The sequence below is a fragment of the Myotis yumanensis genome, unplaced genomic scaffold (genome assembly GCF_028538775.1).
Source record: "Myotis yumanensis isolate MYYU_CA2020_CCGP unplaced genomic scaffold, mMyoYum1.0.hap1 SCAF_15, whole genome shotgun sequence".
NCBI classification, from domain to species: Eukaryota; Metazoa; Chordata; class Mammalia; order Chiroptera; family Vespertilionidae; genus Myotis; species Myotis yumanensis.
In genome coordinates, this window is record NW_027223766.1 from 876,675 (window position 1) to 904,036 (window position 27,362).

The following is a 27,362-nucleotide window of genomic DNA, read 5'->3' on the forward strand; positions in this document are numbered from 1 at the left end:
TCCCGGGCGGGCTGAGCTGACCCTGAGCCCCGGCCTCGTGGTCCAGCCGGAGGCTCCTCCCGACCCCAGGTCGCTCTACACGAGCCACCACTCGGGGAGGAGCCGGGGAGGAGCGCGGCAGCCCAGGCCCGGCCCACCCCTCCCGGTCGGTCACCCCTCCCGGCCCCCTCCTCCCTCCCTCCCTCCCTCCCTCCCAGCGCCGGGTCCGGCTCCGCCTCCCGCACAGCAGCTCGGCCCGCACCTCCTAGGGCGCCGCAGCCATGGCTGCAGATGGGGCGGATGAGCGCTCGCCTCTGCTGTCCGCCCCCCACTCAGGACATGTCACCCCCCACCGCCCCGCCGCGCTTACCGGAAAGCAGCCCGCGAGGTAAGACCTGCAGTGCCCTTCCCACTCGCGGGCCCAGCGGGGGAGGGGCGCTATGCGGGGGCGGGGGGGAGAGGGGCGCTGTGCGGGGGGCGGGGGGGAGAGGGGCGCTGTGCGGGGGCGGGGTAGAGGGGCGATGTGCGGGGGCGGGGGGAGAGGGGCGCTGTGCGGGGGCGGGGGGAGAGGGGCGCTGTGCGGGGGGCGGGGGGAGAGGGGCGATGTGCGGGGCGGGGGTAGAGGGGCGATGTCCTGGGTGCGGGGGGGTGGGGCGGGGGGGAGAGGGGCGCTGTCCTGGGTGCGGGGGGGTGGGGCGGGGGGGAGAGGGGGCGCTGTCCGAGGGGAAGGGTGTGGGGAGGGGGCGCCCACTGCCTGCGCTGCGGGCTTGGTGCGTGGAGTGCGCGCGCCACCCTCTGACCCGGGTGCGGGGCCGACGGGCCTGGGGAGCCGCCTCGGAGTCAGCGCGGACGGGGCCGAGGGGAGGCGGCAGCTCTGGTCCGTCACAGGCCCTTTCAGCTGCGGAGGAGCCTGGGCGCGGCTCACCTGGGCGTCCGTCCTTGAAAAGCTTAGTGAGAAAAACGTGCGTCTCCTGGGCTCACCCCACCCACACTCATCAGTCCGGGAATCGCCTTAACGAGAGGAACAGGTTCATCCTTTTTCCTGTGGGGCCCGGAGTGCCCGCCCCCCTTGTTACTGCGGCTGGTGAACGAGGAGGGAGGGCAGGGAAGACGGGTGTTTTTGGTGTATATGTAGGTGAGATTGAAATTACCTTTAATAAGTAACCCAAGTTAATACTGTGTCTATTTCTATCCATTTTTCTTCTCTAGATGGAATCCAAAAAGATTTATAGCTTTTTGGGAACTGGGGAAAGAAGGGAGGATCTATTTACCAAATTATTAAATTTATTCACAGATCTTTGTTGTGAGCCTTTCAGGTGACTTGTGTGGGTGCAATAAGGGGGTCGGGAGTGTGGAGAATGGGAGGCGATGCTTTAAAAGCCACTTGAGAGTGTGAGCTTGGTCACAATGGCTCTTGGAAATGTAGCTCAAGTGCGTCCATCTTTTCCAGAAGATGTGAGAAGTATAAAAACCCTGGGAGGTGCACGTCAATGTTTTTGACAATCTGGGCAGATCGCGTTTCTTGTGCACACTTTTTCCAAGTCCGGGCTGGAATTGGAGCGGCTGTGGAGCAGGTTAAACTTGTGTAGTGTTTAAACGTTTTTACTTAACACGTGATAGCTTGAAAAGCAACTACTGAGATCTTAATCCACACTTAGCAAGAAGCAAGAAAGTGAAGTTTAGCTGTGAATATTTCAACATGATCCTTGAGTTGAGAAATAGGTACAAACTGGAACAGAAACTCACCAGAGAAAGCACACAGGCCTGCTCTGGGTCAGCTTTAAACTCTGCCAGAGGGAGCCACGTGGAGAACTTCCTTCAATGGGCACATTTGATATTAATATTTCACTGTTGTCTAAATATTATGGTCTAGAATGTGTTTCACTGCTTATCAATGAGTGTTTCAACTTGATCAAGCCACTCTTTTAACACAAAATATTTGACAGTTTGTTAAGAGGAGGAGTTTGGGTTTAACTAACTTCCCTATAATAGATTTCATGTCCTCTATGTCGCATCTGTGTTTCTGATCAAATACTGGCTCGATTATTCCACCAAATGGTCATGCCCATAGATCTGCCTGTAGACTTCATCATTGTCATATATTTGTTTAATCTGATAAGACTCCTCAAACTGCAAAATAAGGTACAAGTTTCAGTTCAGCCACTGAGAAAAAGAAGTTTCATTCCAGAAAACTTTTAAGAACCAAAGAAATTCAAGTGTTAAAAAACATAATTGGACTGAGTACATTTTAAAGATACTGGCTTTATTCAGTGATTCATGGCTCTGGCAGCATCCCATCCAGCCAATAGAGGGAGCTCCGAGGAGCTGTGCCAATGAGAGACTGCTCTGGGCAGAAGGAGGCGGGAACAAGGAAGCCCTATAGCAGAGCTTGGACGGCTGTGCTCAGGACACTTTCCTCGGGGATGACAGATGCCTTCACAGCGCTGGCCAGGCTGCTCCTCATTGACTGGTTTACTCTCCCATTTCCGGGAGAGGCTGCAGGTGTGATTGTCTCCTTTTGGTGACATGGGGCTTCCCATAAGTTGCTCCATGTGGGGCCTGTTGTCTTGTTTTTGACAACTGGTTCAGCCTTGTAGCAGAATCACTTTTCTTCTTAACTGGAAAGGGACACAGGTTACATAACTAGAAACTACTTTCTAAGTGGGGGGGGGGGGAGATAAGGTTGCTTCAGAGTTTGTTGCTTTGGCACTTTTCTAGATTTTTTCCCTTTTCCTGGCTGCTGGTGTAAAGTTAATCTCTTTTTCTTTGTAAGAATAAAAATATATATGTGAAAACTAAATGTAAAGCATAGCTCCTTTCTCTGGCTTTGGATACGTTTGCTGAGCTCGGCATGACTGCACCCCTCATTATGGTCTCAGGGACAACCTGCGTCGGGCATGGTTTGGCTGGGGGACCCACCCTCCTGCCAGTGCCCAGCTGCTGACCTTGGGCTTGTAACTGCACCTCCTTGGGATCGGCTCGCCACCTGAACGGGGTAGTGTGTCGTGTTCCCTGTTGCTCTCCCAGCCTGTGACACCACGTTCTTGGTACGGAACCTGGATACACTAGGACCGTGGTCGGCAAACTGCGGCTCTTTGGCCCCTTGAGTGTTGCTCTTCCTAAGCCTTAGGAGTACCCTAATTAAGTTAATAACAATGTAACTACCTATATAGTTTAAGTTTAAAACATTTGGCTCTCAAAAGAAATTTCAATCGTTGTACTGTTGATATTTGGCTCTGTTGACTAATGAGTTTGCCGACCACTGGTCTAGGAGACAGATCTACCACTCAGAAATGTAGACGCAGCCCTCCGTGCACCCCCACAGAACCCTTGGCTCAACTGATGCTTGGCGCACTGGTGCTCGGGGCTGGGGAGCCCACTGTGCCATAGTTCATCTCGCGCCAAAGAGGGAACTTCTCAGGCAAGATATTGCGCCCAACTCTCCACTGTCCGAATTCTGCCCCTCTGACCAACGTGGGTGCGGCTTCCCCCTGAGCCTAGGAGTCTGCCCGCTGGCCTGCGGCTGGCTGCTCTGTCAGATTGGAGCGCCTGCCGTGGGTGTGGAGGGAGCGGGCGTGGCTCTGCCCTCAGGAAGCTCCCCTGGCACCTGCCCCCCAGAGCTGTCCCTGGTGTTAATGGGAGCTCCTCCAGCCCCTCCAGGCCTCCTGCTCCCAGGGCCCTGACACGTCTCCCGCACCCACCGTGGCTGGTGCAGAACAGATGCTGTGAAGTCGTGTGCTGCCTGCTTGGGGCGCTCGGGCATCTCAGCGCCATGAACTTAGGCCGAGCTGCCACCTCCGAGGACACTGCTCAGCCACGTCTGCTCCAGGACACACCGCGTGCGGTCCGTCTGCCCGCCCCGGCCCGGCCTGGGGTTCGGCTCAGCCCAGCACGCAGTCCTCCCCTCCACCCTCTCCCGGCCCACAGGGATCTGACCGTGGATTTTATCCAAACTTTGCTTCATCCCGAGTCATTGTCCAGACCTGCCAGGCTGTTTGAAATCAGGTCCCCGTTATGGGTGCGGAGGGCAGTTGATATTTGGGGTATAGTTTTGTAAACAGGAACTGGGTCATTGGGGTAGATCTGGCAAGATGAATTGGATTTTATCAGTCCCACATGTGTTTCTGCTCTGAAATGATGATAGATTGGCTAGTTTTATGCACGTTACTAAAAGAAAAGGGGACCTTTTGACAGTTTCCTATGCTCAAACCCAACATGTGTTACTGACTCAGTGACTGGTATCTTTTTAGCGGAGCTGCCCCCTCCATACACCTCCATCGCCAGCCCGGATTCTGGGGGCATCCCAGTGATAAACTGTCGCGTGTGCCAGTCGCTGATCAGCCTGGACGGCAAGCTCCACCAGCACGTGGTGAAGTGCACGGTCTGCAATGAGGCTACAGTAAGTGGAGTTTCCGCCAGTAAAAGCATCGATTGTTACCTGACCTCTTCTCCCCCAAGGAAGTACTTGCACAGCGTGACTTAAGCGTAGGTGCAGGCTGGACACAGAGATGGCGCACCTCTTCATCCTTGCTGTCTTCTCTCAGTTGTCTACGCCTCTGGAGCATACAAGGATCCTCCCGGTGTTTGTAGTTCACTTCATTGTGAAAATGTCAGGGCGAGTTTAAATATGTCCTTTGGCTCTTTACATTCTAAAACGAGACTGACCATAGACAGTTATTTGTAGCTAGAGCCCCGGTGCACTAAATTTGTGCACCGAGGGGGGGGGGTCCCTCAGCCCAGCCTGCACCCTCTCCAATCTGGGACCCCTTGAGGGATGTCCGACTGCCCGTTTAGGCCCACTGGCAGTTGGACATCCCTCTCGCAATCTGGGACCGCTGACTCCTAACCACTCACCTGCCTGCCTGCCTGATTGCCCCTAACCACTCTGCCTGCCGGCCTGATCAGCCCCAACTGCCCTCCCCTGCAGGCCTGGTCACCCCTAACTGCCCTCCCCTGCAGGCCTGGTTGCTTCCAACTGCCCTCCTCTGCTGACCTGGTCACTCCTAACTGCCCTCTCCTGTTGGCCTGGTCGCCCCCATCTGTCCTCCCCTACAGGCCTGATTGCCCCCAACTGCCCTCCCTTTCAGGCCTGGTCCCTCCCAGCTGCCCTCCCCTGTTGGCCTGGCCACCCACAACTGCCCTCCCCTGTTGGCCTGGCCACCCACAACTGCCCTCCTCTGCCGGCCATCTTGTGGCGGCCATCTTGCGTGTTGGAGTGATGGTCAATTTGCATACTACTCTTTTATTAGACACGATTATCTTTAATGTTTATTCACATCACAGTGAAATCCATTTTCATTTTCACTAAAATGAAAATATACTGAAGTTCACCACAAATATGGACTTTGTACTTATGTGGAGAATTACTTAAACATATTTTATGTTTGTAGGTGTCAGTATGGCTTTTCTTTTTAGGAATTTATTATTGACATTTGTGCCAAATCCTAAATAATAAAAGGCTAATATGCAAATTGTCCCCTCTACCAGGAGTTTGACCAGGGGGCGGGGCCGGCCAGCCAACTGTTTGTGGCCCCTTCCCCTGGCAAGCCCCGCCCCCAACTGCCCCATCCCCCCATCAGGGGCAGGCCTGCCAGCCAACCTCCTGCATCCCCTCCCCGGCTGTGCCCAAATTTGTGCACTGGGCCTCTAGTTGTTTATAAGTTGCTTGGTATTTTATTCCATTTGCTTGATATTAATTTGGTGAAATGTCCAAAAAATTTGAAGGGCAAATTTCTTTTACTAAACTTTAGGAAAAGCAACTAAATTTTAACTAAAATTTTCAGTTTCAAGTAATAAATTTGTAAAGTGTATGTCAGTTAGATTTAGTATATTTCTGCTTTTATGGTTAGTCTTTATTTTTAAAATGTCAATCTCTCTTAAAATCTGAAATTAAATTAATTTGTTTTATTTGTATTTTTTCCCTCTTTAGATAAGTATGAAAAAGGTCAGCCAGTGATTATTGTATCTCTAAAAACCATAAAGCATGGATGCTGGGCTTTATATGTTTTATGTAAAAGTCATAAAATAAAGCCTTAAGTTACAAAGTGATTTTTCCATTGTAAATATTTTTTTCTATGAAGGATGTCATTGGAAAAACTTTATTGCATAGACTAGAGGCCCAGTGCACAAATCTGTGCATGGGCAGGGTCCCTCGGGGTGGCCTGTGTGGATCGGGCCGAAACCCGCAGTCCAATGCCGCCTGCAGCTCCTACCTGCTGCTCCCGCTCATCCTGGCCCCACTGCGCCTGCTGCGGGCTCACGCCCCGTCAGTCCCATCGGGAGAGGCTCTCACCGCCACAGCGGCAGCGCTTGCCACCCGTGAGCCCTGAATCTGGTGCCCTCCTGAGGGGAGTGGCCTGCGGGATTGGGATGAAACTGGCTCTCCAACATCCCCTGAGGGGTCCCGGATTGCGAGAGGGTGCAGGCCAGGGCAAGGGACCCCACCGGTGCACAATTGGGGCCAAGGAGGGAGCACAGGAGGGCTCCAGGGCATGTTCAGCTGCGTCTTGCCCAGTCCCGATGGGGGCTGATCAGGGCCAGCCAGCCAGGGAGGGACGCAGGAGGTTGGCCAGCTGGGGAAGGACCACGGGAGGACTCCAGGGTGTGTCCAGCCCATCTCGCTCAGTCCCAATTGGCTGGACCCCAGCAGCAAGCTAACCTACCGGTTGGAGTGTCTGCCCCCTGGTGGTCAGTGCACGTCATACAACTGGTTGACCAGTCGAATGTCTGCCCTCTGGTGGTCAATGCACATCATAGCAAGCGGTTGAGCAGTCTTAGCATATCATTAGCATATTATGCTTTGATTGTTTGAACAGTTGACCGGTCACCGGGTACTTAGCATATTAGGCTTTTATTATATAGGCTAGATGACATCTATAAAGCCACCTGGTTGTTTAAGTTGAACACTTGGTAGTAAATTTCATTAGCATTAACCTCCTTAGTGCTCTTCGTGGAGTTGGCAAACAATACAAGTTGTTGGACATAAGCAGTAATTAAAAAACACCCACCAGTGCCTCAGAGGTCTCCTTGAATTTTGTATTCGTGGTTTTCCCTCCTATGCCTCTACTCCGTTGTTTTGTTTGGAGAGAGGCAGCAGATTCTGCTCAGGGGCTGATTCCGTCTTTGCCAGCAGTTGGTTTATCCAGGTCTGCCATGGGGACTGGAATGATTTCGCAAGCCAGCAGCACACACGACAGTATCTTTTAAGCCAGTATAGAAACAGCACAGTCCACACAAACGACAGGGTAACACACTGCTGTTCCAGGCAGAGGAGACAAAAGATAAAGTCCCAATGCAACCGAGGTGGGTGGGCCTCTGCATGGGAGCTGGGGACGGGGAGCCACGCCCTGACTTCCAGCTGCGGCTCCCACCTCAGCCCCTGCTTGCTGAGTCACGCTGTAGGGAACCGGTGCTGGGGCGGGCTGCCTGGCTCCTCCAAGGCTGTCACTCCACGGTTGGGCAGGGCTTAGGGCCACTGCCCACCCAGGGTCACCTTGGCCACACGGGAGAAATGTCTCCTGATGTTCTGAGGGCTATTTAGGTCAGCAAAGGGTGCCTTGCCCAGCCAAACTCTCCAGCGCTCTTCACAGCCTCAGGAGTCAGCCTGCAGGTCCACCGGCCATGGTTGCTGCTCCCCCTGGTCCTGTGGATACACCCCCAGCTGGGCCCACAGAGGAGGTGATGACTTCCTGACACAACTTTACTTCTAAAAACAACCTTTCTGGTCTGTGTCATAAACAAGGGCATTTAAACAACTTCAAATCATAAGCAGATGGATTTGAAATCATATTAAACTAAATACACAACACACCACCCATAAAAACTTTTGTTTTTAAATAAGTAGAAAAAGAGGAGTTTTAAAACTGTACACTTGCACTTGGACATCAACAGAACAGGGTAGGCCAGTACAGAAACAGCACAGTCCAAACAGGATCTCCAAGTCCCTGTGCATTTAGCCACCACCGTCAGCCTGGCTGCTTAAAAGGGCTGCGCTCACACAGCAGCGAGATGTTTGACTATAATAAATTATTTCTGGACATAAAGTTGTGCTGAAATTTTTATATCATTACTAACCCTCTTATATAAGAAGTGCAAATAATTGTGAATATTCCAGAGAAAATGAATAGTATCCAATCAGATTGTCTTGTGTGGAATCAATAACATTACAGGGAAAGAATAAAAGTCTTTGAGGAGTGCTTTAGTAAAAGACTTGCTAATGTTCATGTAATTTGATCTTAAATTTGTGAAATGAGGAGGTGCTAGGCAACTGGATGCTTCTCTGGAGAAATTCTAGATAGAAAAGAGCAGATAGGATGGATCAGGGCTCAACAGAACGGCGCAGGTTTACGATGATTCATTCTCCTCTGGTCAACCACCTCTGAGAGGAGCCTGATGTTCCTGTGGAGATGAAAAAACAACCCTCACAACAACAACAACAACAACAACACAGAGCAAGGCTAACACACGCCCTTTTTATGTCAGGAGATAGAATTGGACAGGGAAGTAGCAGGGTGTGTGTGTGTGTGTGTGTGTGTGTGTATGTATGTGTGAATACGGATACATTTTAGGTAGTATAGTAATACATTCTGGATGTTTGTGAATTTTAAATATTCAGTTTTCTATATAATGTTTAATAAATTATAGGTGGCTTATTGCTAACTTTTATATATTTCTACCAAGATTATTTACTTAAGTTTTTTAAAATCTTTTTTTATTGATTTGAGGGAGAGAGAAACATCAATTTGTCATTCCACTTATTCATGCATTCATTAACTGATTCTTGTTCATGCCCTGACCAGGGGTCAAATCCACAACTTTGGCACATCAGGATGGCACTCTGACCAACTGAGCTACTGGACCAGGGCTGGAAGTTTTTTTTAAATCAGGTGCAGACTTACTGAAAAGTTATAACAATAATAGTAGGTGGTACAGAGAGTGCTCGTAGTTTCTTCATGCACAGCCCCCACATATTAACATCTTGTCACATCAGCTTTCTCTTTCTAAATAAGTTATCACTTTTGTATAATATTTTAAGGTAATTGCAGTCATGATGCTTAACTGCTGCTAAACATTTTAGTGTGAATTTCTTTAAAAATAAGACATTCAGCCCAGCTGGCATGGCTCAGTGTTTGAGCACTGCCCCATGAGTCAAGAGGTCACCGGTTCTATTCCTGGTCAGGGCATATGCCCGGGTTGCAGGCTTGATCCCCAGGGACGGGAGTGCAGGAGGCGGCCTCTCATTCTCTAGTCAATAAAAACATATAAAAATAATAATAAAAAAAATAATACATTTACTTATACAATTACAGTACAATTATCAGATGCAAAAAATTAACATACTGTTATCTAATTTTTGACCTAGTTCATGTTTGTCCAGTTATTCCATTAAAAATAAAAATCTGGTCCAAAAGTCAATATAGAGTTACATACTTCTTTTGGTTATCATGTTTCTTTAATCTCCCTTTATCTGAAATTTGGTTTTGCTTTGTCCTTTATTGCCTGGACATTTTTGAAGAGTACAGGCAAGATACTTTGTGAGACGTTCCTGAACTTGGGTTTCTCTGATGTTCCCTGTGGTTAGATTCGGGTCACACATTTCAAGCTGTTGTGCCCAGGAGTGATATTCTCCTCTCAGTGCATCATGCTAGTATTGAAGCTTTTAAACTGATTATAAAATTAAAGAAAATAAAAGAATTGCTAGCATTAGAGCTACTGTAAGTTTTTATAAGTTAAAAAGGTATCATAAACTTAATCCTTCTGCCTGGCCAGCGTGGCTCAGTGGTTGAGCATCAACCTATGAACCAGGGGGTCACAGTTCAATTCCTGGTCAGGGCACATGCCCAGGTTGTGGGCTCGATCCCCAGTAGTAGAGGGTGTGTAGGAGGCACCCCATCATGATTCTCTCTCATCCTTGATGTTTCTATATTTCTCTTCCTCTCCCTTCCTCTCTGAAATCAATAAAAATATATTTTTAAAAAATGAATCACTTCTGCTATTCTAGTGAATAAAGTTTAGGAAAAGCTCACATTTGTCAGCGCACACTCCTCTTTGCCCACTGTTCTGAGTAAACCTGCTCTTCCCCTGGACAGGTGCGCGAGCCCAGGGAATGCTTGCACCTGCCAGAGAGTCAGAGGACCTTGTCCTGTGAACGTGTGCATTAAACATTCCTCTCATATTAAAGACCCTTACAAACTAATTTGGAAATATTTCCTTCATTATCAACTCTCTACAGCCTCCAAATTTCATGGAGTGCTTGCCAAGAGTAGACTATTTAAAAGCATTTATGATGCACTTGTCCTTAAACTGTAATTTGATACCATTAGCCTTCGTTTTCAAAGAATTAATGCTTTTTGTATACAGACAAGCTTTGTCAGCCTGCACTTTGGTTAATTTGCTGTATTTGTATTTCCTTCTCTTGTCCAGCCAATCAGAAACCCCCCGGCAGGGAAGAAGTATGTTAGATGCCCTTGCAATTGTCTCCTTGTTTGTAAGGACACATCTCGGCGAATAGGCTGCCCGAGACCCAACTGGTAAGAGATGAAGATTCATTCATTCATTCTTTCATTCATTCATTCAACAAGTATTTATTAAAGGCACATATGTGCCAGGCATTGTTCTAAACAAAGTCTGTGTCCTCATGGTCATTACAGGACCTGGATTATTTTTCTTTGTGAAAGGAATGATATAGTTTGAAATTAATGGTCACAGGCATTTGCAAGATACAATATTCCTGAATGAGCAATGGAAGTTTTCCTGATGTCCTTAGTGCACTGTAATAAGTCAGTTACTTGTGAAACTTACATATTTAAAAACAACGAATCAGTTTGCCTTTTATGTAATTCATCTTCATCTAGAGGTGTTTGTTCTAAGCGCCGTTGGGCGCCTGCTGTGGGTGCACTAACCTTTGCAGGGCACATTCTGTACAATACATTCTGGAGTTATGTGGAGATGCCACCATGGATGTGCCAGGTTGTAGAATGCCAAGACCTGGACGGTTTTTTCCTATGGTTTCTGCCTTTGGACCAGTGCATCATGCACAGCCCTCCCTGGAAGGAAAGTAGCCACCGCTTCCCTTTCTGTCCGACTAGGCAGATGCTAGGAAGCCAGGAGTGCAGGCAGGTGTGGTGTGACAGCAGCGGATGCTGGGGTCACGCTCCTGGCGGACACAGGGTATTTCACTGTATTTAGTATTTAGCGTTTGGCCACACTCAAGCTGTCTTCCTAGATAGGGAATAATAACTTTCTGATTTGAACCTAGAAGAACAGCAGTTAAATCATTCCCAAGTTTTTTTTTAACTTAATTGCAAATGGTAGTTAAATAGTTCCTAAGTGTTTTTTTCTCTGTGATTTTGACTCCCAGAGTTGGGCTTATTAACTTAATTTTTAAACAACTAATAGAACCTGTTTTCATTGCTGTCCTCCCAGCTCATCGGTGGGCTAATGAAGCTGTTCCTCTCCCGCAGCAGGCGCATCGTTAACCTGGGCCCGGTGATGCTCATTTCTGAAGAGCAGCCAGCTCAACCTGCGGTGCCAACCCAACCAGAAGGTGCCCGGGTGGCATGCGGGCACTGCGGGAACACCTTCCTGGTGAGTGGCCGACACGTCTAAGTGACCTCACCTCTCAGTGCTGATCGTGGCCACATGGTTCTGTCCAGTGGACTGACCAGAAGACTTCAGTGGAACCTTTTTAAGGAAGTCAGGTACTCGGAAGTGCAGCCAGAGTGCACGGCAGCTGCTGTGAGTCAGGCATGTGGTGCACCTCTCTTGGTTTATTTGCCAAAAGGGCCTCTCCAGGGAAGCTCCTGGGAACCCCGTGGCCTGGTGAGGGGCAGAGTCTCCCCATCCTCACCTTCTCAGTGGAGCACAAAGTGCAGGTTTATAGATTCAGAAAAAAATCTTATTAGGATTTATCAGAGATTTTCTTATTTAAAAAGATAAACTTGAAATAAAGTGGATGAACTCTGGTATCTGCAATTAGATAAAACATTGGGTAAAAACTTAGAAGGCATAAGTAACTACATATGACCAAAAGTTAGTTGCTACTTTTACCTTTAACCTTAAGTTTGACATTTACAGGTTAATTTCATGACTCACGGTGTCAGGAGGGCTCCTCAGCCCCTGGAAGCATGACGTTCCTCGGGAGCCTGCCTGGGAAGAAGCCCTCCTGAGGGCAGGGGGCGGGCCCTGGGGGGCAGTTTCTATAAACAAAACCAGTCATAAGGGTGACAGAGCTTAAGATTTGCTTTATTTCTTCCAGTTTTTATTTTAGTGAAGTAACTTGTGGACATAATTCCAAATGTCAACTAGGAATAGAAAGCTTTATGGGAAAACAGTGGTCGCCTCTTATCTAACACACCCACTGCCACCCCCAGGACTTTGTCTCTTCCAGCTGCTCTGCTGACATTGACTTTCTAGGGTTAAATTGTTTGCTTATCCTTTTTCTTTTTGATGAAACAATTTTAGATATTACCTGCCTGCCCCATTCATATCCTTCTCTCATTCCATTCTCCCAGGAGAGTTATAATATTTTATTCAATTAATTCTTAGTGTTTACATATTTTATCATTAGGTAAATGGTACTCACAGCTGAGCCAAGTAATGTGCTGTATTCCTCTCCTGTATGGCTTTCACATTTTTCTTGGATTTGTTAGTTTTCCCTCCCCCCCCCCCCCCCCGGAATCTACTTTTCTATGTACAAATCATTAGTTCTTCCGTATTCTTTCACAGAGCTGTGGCACTCCTATCCCTCCAGGAAACACAGCAGGGATCCTGCCTCTCAGCTGTCACCAGGGTTTCCCTTCACAGGATCTCGTAGTCCCTGGCACTGTCTCCCATGTAAGGTCCTGGGTTTATTCCTTCTGCTGGAGCACTTCCTCTCAACTTTTCGAGAAAGGATGTAGGAAAATAAATTTGAGCCCTTTCATTTTTTAAACAGCTTTAATCTAATTTCGCATTCACTTTATAATTTGTTCAGATGTAGAATTACAGTTTGACAATTGTTTCCTCTCAAGATGTTCAGGGGTTTGCCCCACTGGTGAGAAATTCAATGCTGTTCTGACTCCTGACCCTTTCTCTGTGACCTTTTTCCTTGTGATATTCCTTTTTCCTCGTCCATGTTGCGTAGGGCTCTGAATGGCATTCAGATGTGCTGTGGGAGTGGTGGGGGAGTGGGCAAGCTCTTGGTTCTCAGTAGTCTCTCCTGGTCCCCTCTGCTGGCTTTGTTCCCTTTCTCTATGAAAGATCACTTTCTCTCTCTCTGAAACATTCTCTTCCCCTTTGGCTTCTTCCTTTCCTTAGTGGGAAATGGCTCTAACTATATCTTCTAACTTTAATTCAAAACTTTTATTTCAGATGATCTAACTTAACTTTTAATTCCCAAGAGTTTCCCTGTGTTCTCTGATTAATTTTTCATTTTTTATAAAGAGCTTTCTCTTCTTTATAGCAACTTTCTGCATCTCTTATTTTTTTCTGAGGCATGTTCTTTTTTATGCCTTATTCTGTTTTCTACCCATTTTTCTATCTGTTTTTCTTTTGTGATAGAGGTTTTACTGAAAAGTTTATTTATTTGACAGCAAATCCCTGATTGGGATCTCTATGCATGCAGCAGGCAATCAACTTTTTCTCCTTCTTTCTCCTCCTGCCACCTCACCCCCCACCCCGGCCACACACACACACACACACACACACACACACTCACTCCTTACCTTCCTCTCCTTCTTCTCTCCTTTTGAAGAATTGTCAACTATGAGTGTCAATGAGGTGTTTTTTTTATGGTAAGTTTCTACGGGAACAGTCCCAGATCTCTTGTGAGGATGCTTTCTAGGATCTGAGAAAGGTAGTGGGTAAAGGTCTCACCCACTACTCAGAAGGCAGAATGGAACCTGTGCCTGCTTCTAGAGTGCTGTCTTATTCTTCTCCTGATCAGCCTGGTGTTCCTCAACTCACAAACCTCTTTTCAGAATGAATTCTCTTCTCTCAAATGTGTTGGGGAAGGAGAGGCTCCTGACTTTGTGGTGTGAAGGGAAGTTTGTAACCCGTATTCCTACTTTACCGCCACCCTCACCACCCAGGGGAAGCCCTGGCAGCCCCTCACCACTGCTCTGTCCCTGTGGGCCGCTTGCTTCACACACAGGCCCTTGCAGACGGCCGCACCGTCACTGACTGAGTCAGTTGCCAAGTCTACATTAGTTTCCAGTGTCCCAGTTCCCTTCTGATTCTCTTTGTTTTTGTGGTCTTATACAGTTTTAAATTCATTCACTGTCATTTTAGTCAGGTTTGGGCAAGGAAATGGAAATGCATGCATTTATCCAATTTATTACATTTAGCCAGAATTGTTATGCTTTTCTGACTTAGTAGGATAAATCTTCTTTCTTGCTTTTATATTCTATTGATTAAATCAGTGACAAAGTGCATAAATTAGAGGATATACTAGGTAAGTTAGAGGATATACTTGGTGAGAGTAGTTAACAAATTTCTTTTAAAAATCATTACCTATTGATTTATAATAGAATGATATACTCTGTAGGTATGGATACATTTAGTACTTTGACTACATTAAATATATTTATCTTTTTTGTCTTTTTTTAATCCTCACCCAAGGATATGTTTTTATTGGTTTTTTTTTTTTTAGAGAAAGAGGAAGGGAGAGGGAAAGAAAGAGAGAGAAACACCCATCAGTTACTTCCTGTACGAGGAATTGAACCCACAGCCTTCTGATCTACAGGACAGTGCTCCAACCAACTAAGCCAGGGCTACCTTCTTCTTTCTTATATGTAAATAAATCATATTTTGAAATACCATTTTAAAATCTTCAAAAAAGGTTTATTTTTCACTTCAGTGAGCTCCTCTCTATAATCACCTTGAATTTTGCCCAGTTCTGTTTTGTATTACAAATCCTTGTCATGGTAGCCACATTTTAAGTAAGTTCATTTTATTTGTTCAAAAATCTATGTTGAATGAGTTTTCGGCACAGACTAAGTGCTGGGGAGACTGGAAGGCACACTCCCTGCCCTCATGGGCTTTTCTAATTGAATAGGAGGAGAAAGACAATTAAAACATGAAATATTGCTGAAACCGGTTTGGCTCAGTGGATAGAGCATCGGCCTGCGGACTGAAAGGTCCCAGTTTCGATTCCGGTCAAGGGCATGTACCTGGGTTGCGGGAACATCCCCAGTAGGAGATGTGCAGGAGGCAGCTGATCGATGTTTCTCTCTCATCGATGTTTCTAACTCTCTATCTCTCTCCCTTCCTCTCTGTAAAAAATCAATAAAATATATTTAAAAAAAATAAAAATAAAAATAAAAATAAAACATGAAATATTAAAATGTTTATATTTATTTTTTTTAAATCATCTAGTAGTGAATTCTAGAGAATAATCCAAATTGAGAAGTTACCTAGATATGTTTGTGACATGATTTTTATTATTTTAAAAAAGTGTAAGCATGAGATATTTTCCTTCGAGATGGAAATCGCTAAGTAATATGAAAGTCAAAGACTAACTTGTAAAGCTTCTCTTTCATACTTAATATTCATTGCAGGCAAGTGGACCATATTAGCATATCTGCACGGTCATTATGATTATAAACTTTGATTTTTTTAAATTAAATCTTTATTGTTCAGATTATTACATTAGTTACTCTTTTTTCCCACCATAACTCTCCTCCACCCAGTTCCCACCCCACCCTCCGCCCTTACTCCCCACCCACTGTCCTCATCCATAGGTGCAGGATTATTGTCTAATCTCTTCACTCACCCCCACACCCCTTTACCCCCCCCAAGAATAGTCAGTCCATTCCCTTTCTATGTCCCTGATTCTATTACAATCACCAGTTCATACTGTTCATCAGATTATTTATTCACTTGATTTTTAGATTCACTTGATAGATGTGTATTTGTTGTTCATAATTTGTATCTTTACCTTTTTCTTCTTCTTCCTCTTCTTAAAGGATACCTTTCAGCATTTCATATAATACTGGTTTGGTGGTGATGAACTCCTTTAGCTTTTTCTTATCTGTGAAGCTCTTTATCTGGCCTTCACTTCTGAATGATAGCTTTGCTGGATAAAGTAGTCTTGGTTGTAGGTTCTTGGTATTCATCACTTTGAATATTTCTTGCCACTCCCTTCTGGCCTGCAAAGTTTCTGTTGAGAAATCAGCTGACAGTTGTATGGGTACTCCCTTGTAGGTAACTGATTTTCTTTCTCTTGCTGCTTTTAGGATTCTCTCTTTGTCTTTTGCTCTTGACATTTTGATTATGATGTGTCTTGGTGTGGTCCTCTTTGGATTCCTTTTGTTTGGGGTTCTCTGCGCTTCTTGGACTTGGAGGTCTATTCCTTTCACCAGGCAGGGGAAGTTTTCTGTCATTATTTCTTCAAATAGGTTTTCAATATCTTGCTCTCTCTCATCTTCTGGCACCCCTATAATTCGGATGTTGGTATGCTTGAAGCTGTCCCAGAGGCTCCTTACACTATTTTCGTATTTTTGGATTCTTTTTTCATTTTGCTTTTCTGGTTGGGTGTTTTTTGCTTCTTCGTATTTCAAATCTTTCTTTTTTTAAAAAATATATTTTATTGATTTTTTACAGAGAGGAAGGGAGAGAGATAGAGAGTTAGAAACATTGATGAGAGAGAAACATCGATCAGCTGCCTCCTGCACATCTCCCACTGGGGATGTGCCCGCAACCAAGGTACATGCCCTTGACCGGAATCGAACCTGGGACCCTTCAGTCCACAGGCCAACGCTCTATCCACTGAGCTAAACCGGTTTTGGCCGTATTTCAAATCTTTGACTTGATTCTTACGACCCTCTGATCTGTTGTTGGGAGTCTGTATAATATTCTTTATTTCAGTTAGTGTGTGCTTAATTTCTAGTTGGTTCTTTATCACAACATCGAGGGTCTCATTAGATTTCTTGAGTATCTCACTACATTTATCGGCGGTCTCACCAGTCTTCTTGAAGATCTCACTACATTTATCGGCGGTCTCACCAGTCTTTTCGAGGGCCTTATTAAATTTATCGGCGGCTTCTAGACAGTTCTTTAAAGACCTTAAAAGTGTGGTTTTGAACTCTATATCCAACAGTTTGCTTTCCTCCAATTCTGTTATTTGTGTCCTGTTTCTTTGTCTCGGCATTTTTTATGCTTCGCTGTGTCGATTGAGTGCCTTTCTGTGCTAAATGTCCCAATTACCTGAGGTAGACACTCTTGGTGCACCCCCATGTGGGCTTTGTGCACAGTCTTGTTGTAGTTAAGCCTTGATTGTTGTAGTTATCACTGTGAGGAATTGACCTCCAGGCCAATTGGCTGTGAGAATCAGCTGTGTCTGCGGTGGGAGAACTTCTGTGCTGGAGACACCCCTCTGGGGCTAGACTTGCTTCGATGGGGCTTTGGTGCTCACTGAGTCTGCCCCCTGAGTGTGTCTTTTATGGTTCCACGGAGCTGCAAACTGGATGGTCCCACTCTGACCTCTGGGCTTCCTGGCTCCTGGATCTCTAGGGAGGTGCTAATCTAGCCTTTGCCTGAGGCTATCCAGCAAAAGTCTCCCTGCAGGGCTTGGGTGGGGCGGGTCCCACGGGATCAACAGGGCGGGGTTAGCAATTATGGCTGCTCTCAGTCTTGCCCTCAGAGGCTCTACTTCTCAGTGTCCCAGTAATCGCTGCAAGCCCCACGGAGAGAAAGCTGCCCTAGGGTTCTGACCAATGCCAGACAGTCCCGCTTCTCCTGTATGAGTCTGGGTCCCTAGAGACTTGCCCGGAACTGGAGCTCAGAGCCTGAGACTCCCTCCCGATTGAAAACGACAACCACGCCCTCAGCTGCCAGCCCACTCCGAATGCACTCTGCACCTTAGTATTTTACTTCAGCACTGCGCCTCCTCTGAGCCTCGGTCTGCTTTTCTCTTTCCTCCTAGTTGTAGAACTTCCACTCAGCCAGCCTTCCTGTGGTTCTGGATGATGTCCGTTCCGTCTTTTAGTTGTATTTTTGAAGTGGTTGTTCGAGGCAGCAAACTCTGGTGTTTACCTATGCCGCCATCTTGGTTTCTCCTCATAAACTTTGATTTTTTATCAGGAAAGGGTGTTTTGGGTTAATTTATTGTATTTGAAGATGATTTCAACATTCCTGAAGAACACAGTGTTTGGTGACTGGGGAATACAGGCTGTACTGATAGGAGGGCTGTTGCTTCAATTTCAGATGAATGAGAGATGCTCCGTGTATGAAGAATGAACAGGCTGCAAAGTTTTTAATTCTGATTGGAGGACTTTGCATTATTATTATTATTATTATTATTATTATGCTGATCGTGAGCAGTCATATCCTTTGTACTACATTCTTTGCCCTTCCAGCTTTAACTATCAGGGTAATTCATTTGCTTATTCGCTACCTTGTTTTCCCCTAGACCCATGGTCGGCAAACTGCGGCTTGAGAGCCACATGCAGCTCTTTGGCCCCTTGAGTGTGGCTCTTCCTAAGCCTTAGGAGTACCCTAACTAAGTTAATAACAATGTACCTACCTATATAGTTTAAGTTTAAAAAATTTGGCTCTCAAAAGAAATTTCAATCGTCGTGCTGTTGATATTTGGCTCTGTTGACTGATGAGTTTGCCGACCACTGCCCTAGACACTACAAAGCCTGAAAACAATTGAGACAAGTTACAAATTTCACAGCATTGAAAATATTTAGTTTAGTTTATTTATTTTGTGAGTTTCCCACATTAATAGAATAAATAGCTGCATTTCAGTAATGAATCTATATGTATTTAAAAGGCAAGTCCTCAAGATTTAAAGGAAAGAAAACTTTGAAGGTACATGAAATGTTTGTATTCTTTTGGAGTGAATGAGACATAAATCTAAAAGAAATGACCATAATCACAGCAGTGCATTCAACTTCCTTTTAGAGCAACCCCACTTGCGTCAGAGCCTTGGGAAAATCATGGGAACTGTTTCAGATGGGAATCCCGAGCTTCCTTCAGGCAGAGGGAGAGGGTGGGGAAGGCAGTTGCCTTGGCTGTGATCCTGGGTGACATTTGAGCTAAAAAAAAAAAACACACCCTATCAGATTGGATCGTCTTCAGTTGTTTTTCTTTTCAAGCCTTCTCTTTATTTATTTTACAGTGGATGGAATTGAGGTTCAACACTCTGGCGAAATGCCCACACTGCAAAAAAATGTAAGTTCCCCGCCATTGGACATGCTCTGGGAAGTACTTGTGAACAAGTTAAAGATTTCAGAATTCTCGCTTAATTAGATTTTGATCTTAAGACATGCCATGTGCCGAAACCGGTTTGGCTCAGTGGATAGAGCGTCAGCCTGAGGACTGAGAGGTCCCGGGTTCGATTCCGGTCAAGGGCATGTATCTGGGTTGCGGGCACATCCCCGGTGGGGGATGTGCAGGAGGCAGCTGATCGATGTTTCTCTCTCATCGATGTTTCTAACTCTCTCTATCTCTCTCCCTTCCTCTCTGTGAAAAATCAATAAAATATATTAAAAAAAAAAGACATGCCATGAAATGAATGAATGCATAATATATTTATACTTTTCAATACAAAAAGGAAATCTTTAAGCCCTTTAATATTTCATTTTAAAATTTAAATGATTAGGCTTAATATCACTCTCTGAAAGGAAATAAGTTTCTAAAATTATCCATAACTTGGTGAGCATTTGCATATGTCCTAAGAGGTTATAATCTATTACAAATAATCTAAAATTTATATTTAAATGGGCTGTTTTTAGGAGAAAAGGTGCTTGCTAGCTATTCTAATCTCCTGCCTAAAGGCATTATATCAGCAGGGAAAAATAGAAGATATATATATATATATATATATATATATATATACACACACACACACACACATATACATACATAAGTGTGTGTGTGTGTGTATATATATATATATATATATATATATATATTAATATACTTTTATTGATTTCAGAGAGGAAAGGAGAGGGAGAGGGAGAAAGTGATAGAAACGTCAATGATGAGAGATATAGGCTGCCTCCTGCACGCCCCCTACTGGGGGTTAAGCCCACAACCCAGGCATGCAGGCATGTGCTCTGACTGGGACTCAAACGTGACCTCCTGGTTCATAGGTCAACACTCAAACCACTGAGCCATGCCCGCAGGGTGAAGATATATATTTATTATTAATAGTATTTTTAATCCTCACCCAAGGAGTGAGGATATTTTTTCCACAGATTTCAGTGAGAGTGGAAGGGAAGGGGTTAGTGGAGGGTAAGAGAGAGAAGGAGGGGTAGAGAGAGAGAGGGAGAGAGAAACATCAATGTGAGAGACACCAATTGGTTGCCTTCTACAGGTGCTCCAACCTGGTGGGTGGGGGGTGGGGGTGGAGGGGATCAGACCTGAAACCCAGGCACATGCCTTTGACCAGGAATCAAACCTGAGACCCTCTGGTAAGCAGGCCAACACTCCAACCACTGAGCCACACCGGCCAGGGCTAGCAGATATTTTTATTAAAGATACTAGAGGCCTGGTGCATGAAATTTATGCATGGGAGGGGGGTGTTCCTTAGCCTGGCCTGCACCCTCTCTAATACGGGACCCCTCAGGGGATGTCAGACTGCCAGTTTAGGCCCAATCCCTAACTGCTCTCCCCTGCCAGCCTGATCACCCCGAACTGCTTCTGCCTTGGCCCTGCCACCATAGCTTTGTCCGGAAGGATGTCTGGTCTAATTAGCATATTACCCTTTTATTAGTCTAGAGTCTAGACTCTAGACAGAGGTGCATGGGTGGGAGCTGGCTCGTCTGCCCTGAAGGAGGTCCCGGATCAGGGTGGGGGTCCCCTTGGGGGGCAGTGCCAGCTTGGGCTAAGGGCTGGGGAAGTTTGCAGGTCGGCCACACCCCCATCAGGGTAGGGGGGGGTCTCTGCTGGGGGTGGAGCCAGCCTGAGCGAGAGGCTGAGGGCCATTTGCAGGCTGGCCATGCCCCCATCAGGATGAGGGTCCTCACTGTGGGGCGTGGATGGCCTGGGTGAGGGGCTGAGGGCTGTTTGCAGGCCGGCCACACACCCTTTGGGGTTGGGGTCCCCACTGGGGGGCGTGGCCAGACTGAGTGAGGGGCTAAGGGTTGTTTGGGGGTGGTTTGCCGGCTGGCCAAGCCCCCGGTTTTGTCTGGAAGGACGTCTGGAAGGTCTCCCAGTCTAATTAGCATATTACTCTTTTATTAGTATAGATTTTCTGGCACCTGTATTGGGAGTCCCCAAATCACCCCAAGATTCCATGATTTTCTCAGGGGACTAATAGGAATTACTATTATATGTTTATACTCACAGCTATGATTTATTAGTGTGAGAGTATACAAAACAAACTAGCACAGAAAAAGGTGCATGGGCCAAAGTCTGGAGCAGCGGTTCTCAACCTGTGGGTCGCGACTCCTTTGACGGTTGAACGACCCTTTCACAAGGGTCGCCTAAGACCATCCTGCATATCAGATATTTACATTACGATTCATAACAGTAGCAACATTACAGTTATGATGTAGCAACGAAAATAATTTTATGGTTGGGTCACAACATGAGGAACTGTATTTAAAGGGCCAGAAGGTTGAGAACCACTGGTCTGGAGGAAAGAGAAGCAAGTTTCCAGGAGCTCCTGCCCAGGGGAGGTGCACAGGACCCTCCCTTCCTCTAGCCGCACATCTGTGCTGCCTCCCAGAGAGGCTTAGTGCAGACTCTGGGCTGAGGTTCTTGTTGGAGCAGGTCCCACAGACACCTGCTGAACAGCACAAATGTAAGCTCTAGAATCCCAGCAGGAAAGCAGGTGCTCAGCGCTACCACATTGACTGCACAGTTAGGGATAGTAAGCCGGTAAGCCACCTAGTTAGTTAGGGAATGTGAGATCTCTCCAGACCTTTCGAAGATTGCAGCCTCTGGACTGCTGCATTAACAACATACTGCACAGAGTCTGTGCTGGTAATAAAATTTTGATTTAAAAATTATTATTCTCCACATATGTGTATGTGAATTATAACTTAAGCTAAGGAAATTAAACTAGAATATTTTGACAATTCAGTGTTGAAAATTAAAAATAGGAGTTCATAGTTTAATCTGTGCGATAGTATGATATAAATACCTTATCTGTTTTAATACTGAAATCCTAAGAATGATTTCTAGGAAAAATTAATTAAAAACTGTCTGAGAAGTAGAGTATATATAACAAAATATTTCCCTTTATCTCTGCTAAAAGTGATCCCAACTAAATATAGCCCTAATAACTCTTTACAGCATATTTCTAGCTTCAAAGAAACTAATATTTTCCTTTTTATCTGTGTGAAATTAATCATCTGAATTCATAACTTCTTTGCATCCAGTAGAAGTCTGTACACAAAGAAGCAAAGTGAATAACTCCCAATAATTGCACTAAAATATATATATATATATATATATATATATATATATATATACACACTCGAGGGACACTTCCAGACACACACATAAGTATGTGACTATGCCTGTGCAGTAGCAGTATTTTTACAAAAATGAAGAAAATTAAATTGCAGGTATTTCACCGAGCATAAGAAACTGAATTAAAAATTTCTATAGGAAATAAAGAGAACCCGAGACTGCCTGTGAGTGGCAGCCCCTGTGCTCTGGACTGGGTGGCCCTTGAGAGGACCAGCTGTGGTCTGTCCCATGACCAGGAGTTATCATCCTCATGTTGCAGGGGAGGAACTCTAGGAGGCTCCAGAATCAGCTGGCTGCTTCCGCTTGCTTAAGTAAGTTAGGAGAGCAGCAGTATTTTGCAAGTGATAAAGACGTATTGAATGCCTAGTACTCTGTGATTAATTAGAACATCACAAGACAGTGTATTAACATGAAGAACTTGTATCAGTTACTTAAGAACAACTTACATAGAAATTCACATGGGATAAGTCCACTGACGTGGCACCACGAGGAACAAACGCTGGCAGAACTGGGTCACATGCGCACCCTTCTCCTGCTCCCCCCTCCCCCCAGCCCTGCAGCACTCTCAGTCGCAGCTGATTTCTTTCTCTTTGAATTTTTTCTTCATAACAAATGATGAATCATGTGTTGACATAAGATTTTGAGTGAAAATTTTATTTCCTTAAACACAAATAGCAAGTACTCTAAAGTTGTTCCTAAGGTGGAGAAGTTACTTATTACTATGAACCTGTCAGAGGATGTGGAGGGGAGGGGGTAGTGCCCGACTCCAGTGCCCACATCCTTCTCCTGTTGCTGGTGCCCCTCGTGCAGTTGCTGCGGGCAGCCTGGTCCCAGCCCGGGGAGCCCTCGCATTCTGAAATACAGGCTGGGTTCCATTTCCATGCATGTGTCATAATAGGCCTCAGACTAGCAGAAATGGTGATTTAATCTGTGATAACAATTATTAAATACTAGAGGCCCGGTGCACAAAAATTTGTGCACTCATTGGGGGGGGGGGGGTCCCTCAGCCTGGCCTGTGCCCTCCACAGACTGGGACCCCTCGGGGGATGACCATCTGCTGGCTTAGGCCCGCTCCCTGGGGGATTGGGCCTAAGCTGGCAATCAGACATCCCTCTGGCAGCCCAAGAGCCCTCGGGGGATGTCCACTTGCCAGCAGGGAGCAGGCCTAAGCTGCAGTCTGACATCCTTAGTGCTGCTGAGGAGGCCGGAGAGGCTCCTACCACCACCACTGTACTGGCAGCTGTCAGCCTGGCTTGTGGCTGAGCAGAGCTCCCCCTGTGGGAGCGCACTGACCACCAGGGGACATCTCCTGCATTGAGCGTCTGCCCCCTGGTGGTCAGTGTGTGTCATAGTGACCAGTCATTCCCAGTCTTTCTGCTGTTAGGGTCAGTTTGCATATTACCCTTTTATTATATAGGATAGAGGCCTGGTGCATGGGTGGGGGCCAGCTGGTTTGCCCTGAAGGGTGTCCCGGATCAGGGTGGGGGTCCCGCTTGGGTGCCTGGCCAGCCTAGGTGAGGGGCTGATGGCTGTTTGCAGCTGTTCATACCCCCTTTAGGTTGGGGGTCCCCACTGGGGTGCCTGGCCAGCCTGTAAACAGCCCTCAGCCCCTCACCCAGGCTGGCCACGACCCCCAGTGGGGACCCTCATCCCATGGCGGCATGGCCAGACTGGGTGAGGGGCTGAGGGCTGGTTGCAGGCCCCTCCTTTAGTGGCCGGCCTGGGCGGGTGGGAAGCTTGGCTTCCTCCAACGCCAGGGGTGACCCAAGCCTCCTGCCTGCTCCAGTTGGCTCCATGGCCACCACCATCTTTGTCTTGCTAATTTGCATATTCACTTCTGATTGGCTGGTAGACATCGCAAAGTGACAATTCATTTACATATTTCTCTTTTATTAGTGTAGATGTTTCTCTCTCTCTCCTTCTCCCTTCATCTCTGAAATCTATAAAAATATATTTTTTAAAAAAATAAAATAGATTTTTTAATTGGAAGATCATTATTGACCACACTCTTTTTTTGTGTGGATATTTTCAATGACCAAGGCTTAAACTTTGTTTAAAGCCACAATAATATATCACATACTCACTAATTATGATTGTGATTCATGTTAGTCACTAAAAATGACATTTTTCTGTATGTCCTATCTCCCAAGTTAAAGAAATAAATAGAAGTGTGTATGTTACTGAAGCCACAGATGAGTACTCACAAGGATGGGATAAAGAGTGATTATTAAATACTTAACATTCTCTTATTCTCATGATTTGCAGCTCCTCAGTGGGTTGTGCTCTTCCACGAAGACGCTGCTGTGCATACATTACCATTGGAATGATGTGCTTTTTCATTGGAGTTGGATTAACTGTGAGTATTACTTTCCTCTCAACTTTATCACAATTAAATGAAGAGCCTGCCTCCCTGGCATACCGGGGCCAGAACCTTCTGAAGGCCTATGGGCAATTGGGGAAGTTCAGTCCATGGACCTGTTTTAGTACAGCTCACCCATCCAAGGGAAATGGTATCTTGGGACCCCGCTGAAGGTCCTTGGCACTGGGACTTTACTATCCATTTAAGGGAAGCCCATTTGTTTTCACTTAATGCCAGAACCAACCTGGCCATGGCCAAAGCCAAAGCAATACTCAGTCAGCTATGGAGGTCTGCAAAACCTGTCTTCTCCTTGTTCAAGTGAAGCAGAGGTTGTTGTCATGTGAGTGGCTTGTTTTCAGAGGATGCTGAAGCTAAGCAGTTGGCATGGGGGTATCATGGGGAGAGGAAGGGCTGATCTGTTTTGCTGCCATTTACTTTCCAGGCTCCTTTGTTGCACCTGTCCACATATCACTCGCCAGGTGAAATTATACAGATTAAGTTCCTTTTAGAAATAACATGTTTTAGTTGGGGTTTTTGTTTTTTGTTTGTTTTTTTTTTTTGCTTACTTCATAAAATTTAAGTTATAACAGCAGCATCTTAATAATTTTAACCTGTTAGTGATAATCAAAAGTATACAAACTCATTTTATAGGGATTTTGTGGCCCCAAGAATATTGTTCAGAAAAATCATATGTGAACCAACACAAGTTCTCCAGTTGATTATTCAGGATGGTTTCTTTGTATTTTAGTGGTAATTCCAGTTTGGTCCTGGGAGCGTGTCTGTGTAGCAGCCACTTACTCTGCCACCATTTTTAATCTCCCAACACAAGTTATCTAAGTAGATCATTTTTTTTAAGTTTCCAACCTTTTGCATTTATATTGCTTTCTATTTTAGGTTGGCACCCAAGATTTTGCAAGACGATTTCATGCAACCTATGTTTTGTGGGCAATTGCTTATCTCTTAGGCTTGATCTGCCTTATCCGAGCATGTTATTGGGGAGCCATAAGAGTGAGCTATCCAGAACACAGTTTTGCATAAGCTTGCTTATGAGCAAGTGAATCAGGTGAGAGTATCTAGCAGTTTTTGATAAGCTGCTCTGTACATCTTTAAATCATTTATCCTCATGGATTCCATTCTGGTTTATGTATAAAGTTTCAAGACTTTGGGAGTCTTTTATGAACAAATACTCATTTCACTACATTATATGCAAATGATAGTTTGTTCTGCTGCTAGGTTTTCAAGCTCTGAATAATAAAGCAGTGTCTTCGTGTCCTTTTACATCTCTTAAACATGTTTTTGGATTTGCCACTAAGCATTAGATCACCTTTCATTTTTAAATAGTTATTCCATTACTTGCTGATCTGTGAGTAGTCCCAAGAAGTATTTATAAATGTTTCTATGTATACTTACATTTTAATTAACATATCAAAATTGCCTGCTTTAAAATCTAAGCAATATGCATTTTGCTTGAACTGCTTTAAGATCATAGTGAGTTATTCAGGAAAAGAATTTGAGTGTACCTTCAAATACTTGATGTTCTTGTCAGATAAAAACCATTTATAAATACTGTTTGCTTGTTTTTTGTTGTTTGTAGAAAGATACACTATTTTGGTAGTAATTTAAAATACAATAATGAAAATATTTATTTGTCCACAGTTAAAGATGATGTTGGATAAATGCATTTTTTTCCTCAGAGATCACAGGACTTTTGTCTTTTATTTTTGTCTGTTGTTTTATTTGCCAATTATATAAGTTCTGGTCTAGATTTATGACTTTAATGTCATAAAATCATAAATGTATTTCTGTATGTATTTCTTTATAATGCCTGAAGAAAGCATTTTAAATAACATGTTTTATAATACTTAACCACTTAAACAAAGATATATGTACATTTGCTTGACCTCTTCTTCATTAAACATGGTAAATGTTTCCTATCGGGACCATCAATAGGACCTTCTGTGTGAAGGGAGCCTGTGCATTTTATACTAGCTAATATGTTGAGATTAGAAGCAGTTACTCTTACCATTTTTCTCAAATATAGCTGTTCAAGTAATCAAAAATTTATTCATGAAAATAGATTACAGCAAAAAACAACAGTTTTCAAAGAATTCACTAGGATGAAAAAGAAATTGCTTAGTTGAAAAACAATGTTCTAAAGCCCTTAAAGCAGAATTAGAATTAGATGATCTGAGTGAATTAATTGGCTCTTCCAGGGAAAAGAACAACATGTTAATTTATTTATGTTCCCGATTAGGACAAAAATGTGCTCATCAAACAATTTGGAAGAAAATACATGTAAACTTGAAAGAGTAAATGATCTGTATTATAAATGGCCAGTGGCCGTAACGCTGTAATGCCATAATGACCAAATGACCAGTCACCAGGAGGTGCATTGATGGGTCTCCCAGCGCTGCGGGTCTCGGTCTCGCGGCATGGCGGGTCTTGGGTCCTGCTGGCACAGCGGGTCTGGGATCGCGCTGGGCCTCTAGTAACTACATAAATGTGGTAGCTCAGGATTACATGTACCTATGAAAGTACAGTAATAAAGATTATTGTTTAAAAACTACCTTGTTATATTCCATTTTTTAAAAAAATAAGATGTAATTTCCAAAATTGC

General features: G+C 45.1%; 1 protein-coding gene across 1 annotated transcript; it reads left to right on the forward strand.

Annotated features, from left to right (window-relative positions):
- Positions 1 to 260: 260 nt before the first annotated feature.
- Positions 261 to 27,362, forward strand: PIP4P2 (phosphatidylinositol-4,5-bisphosphate 4-phosphatase 2). The gene is given in 8 exon segments (XM_070392173.1): positions 261 to 326; positions 328 to 367; positions 4,230 to 4,378; positions 10,402 to 10,508; positions 11,442 to 11,565; positions 19,082 to 19,134; positions 24,652 to 24,742; positions 25,640 to 27,362. Coding segments are annotated over 8 exon segments (774 nt in total). The 3' UTR covers positions 25,784 to 27,362.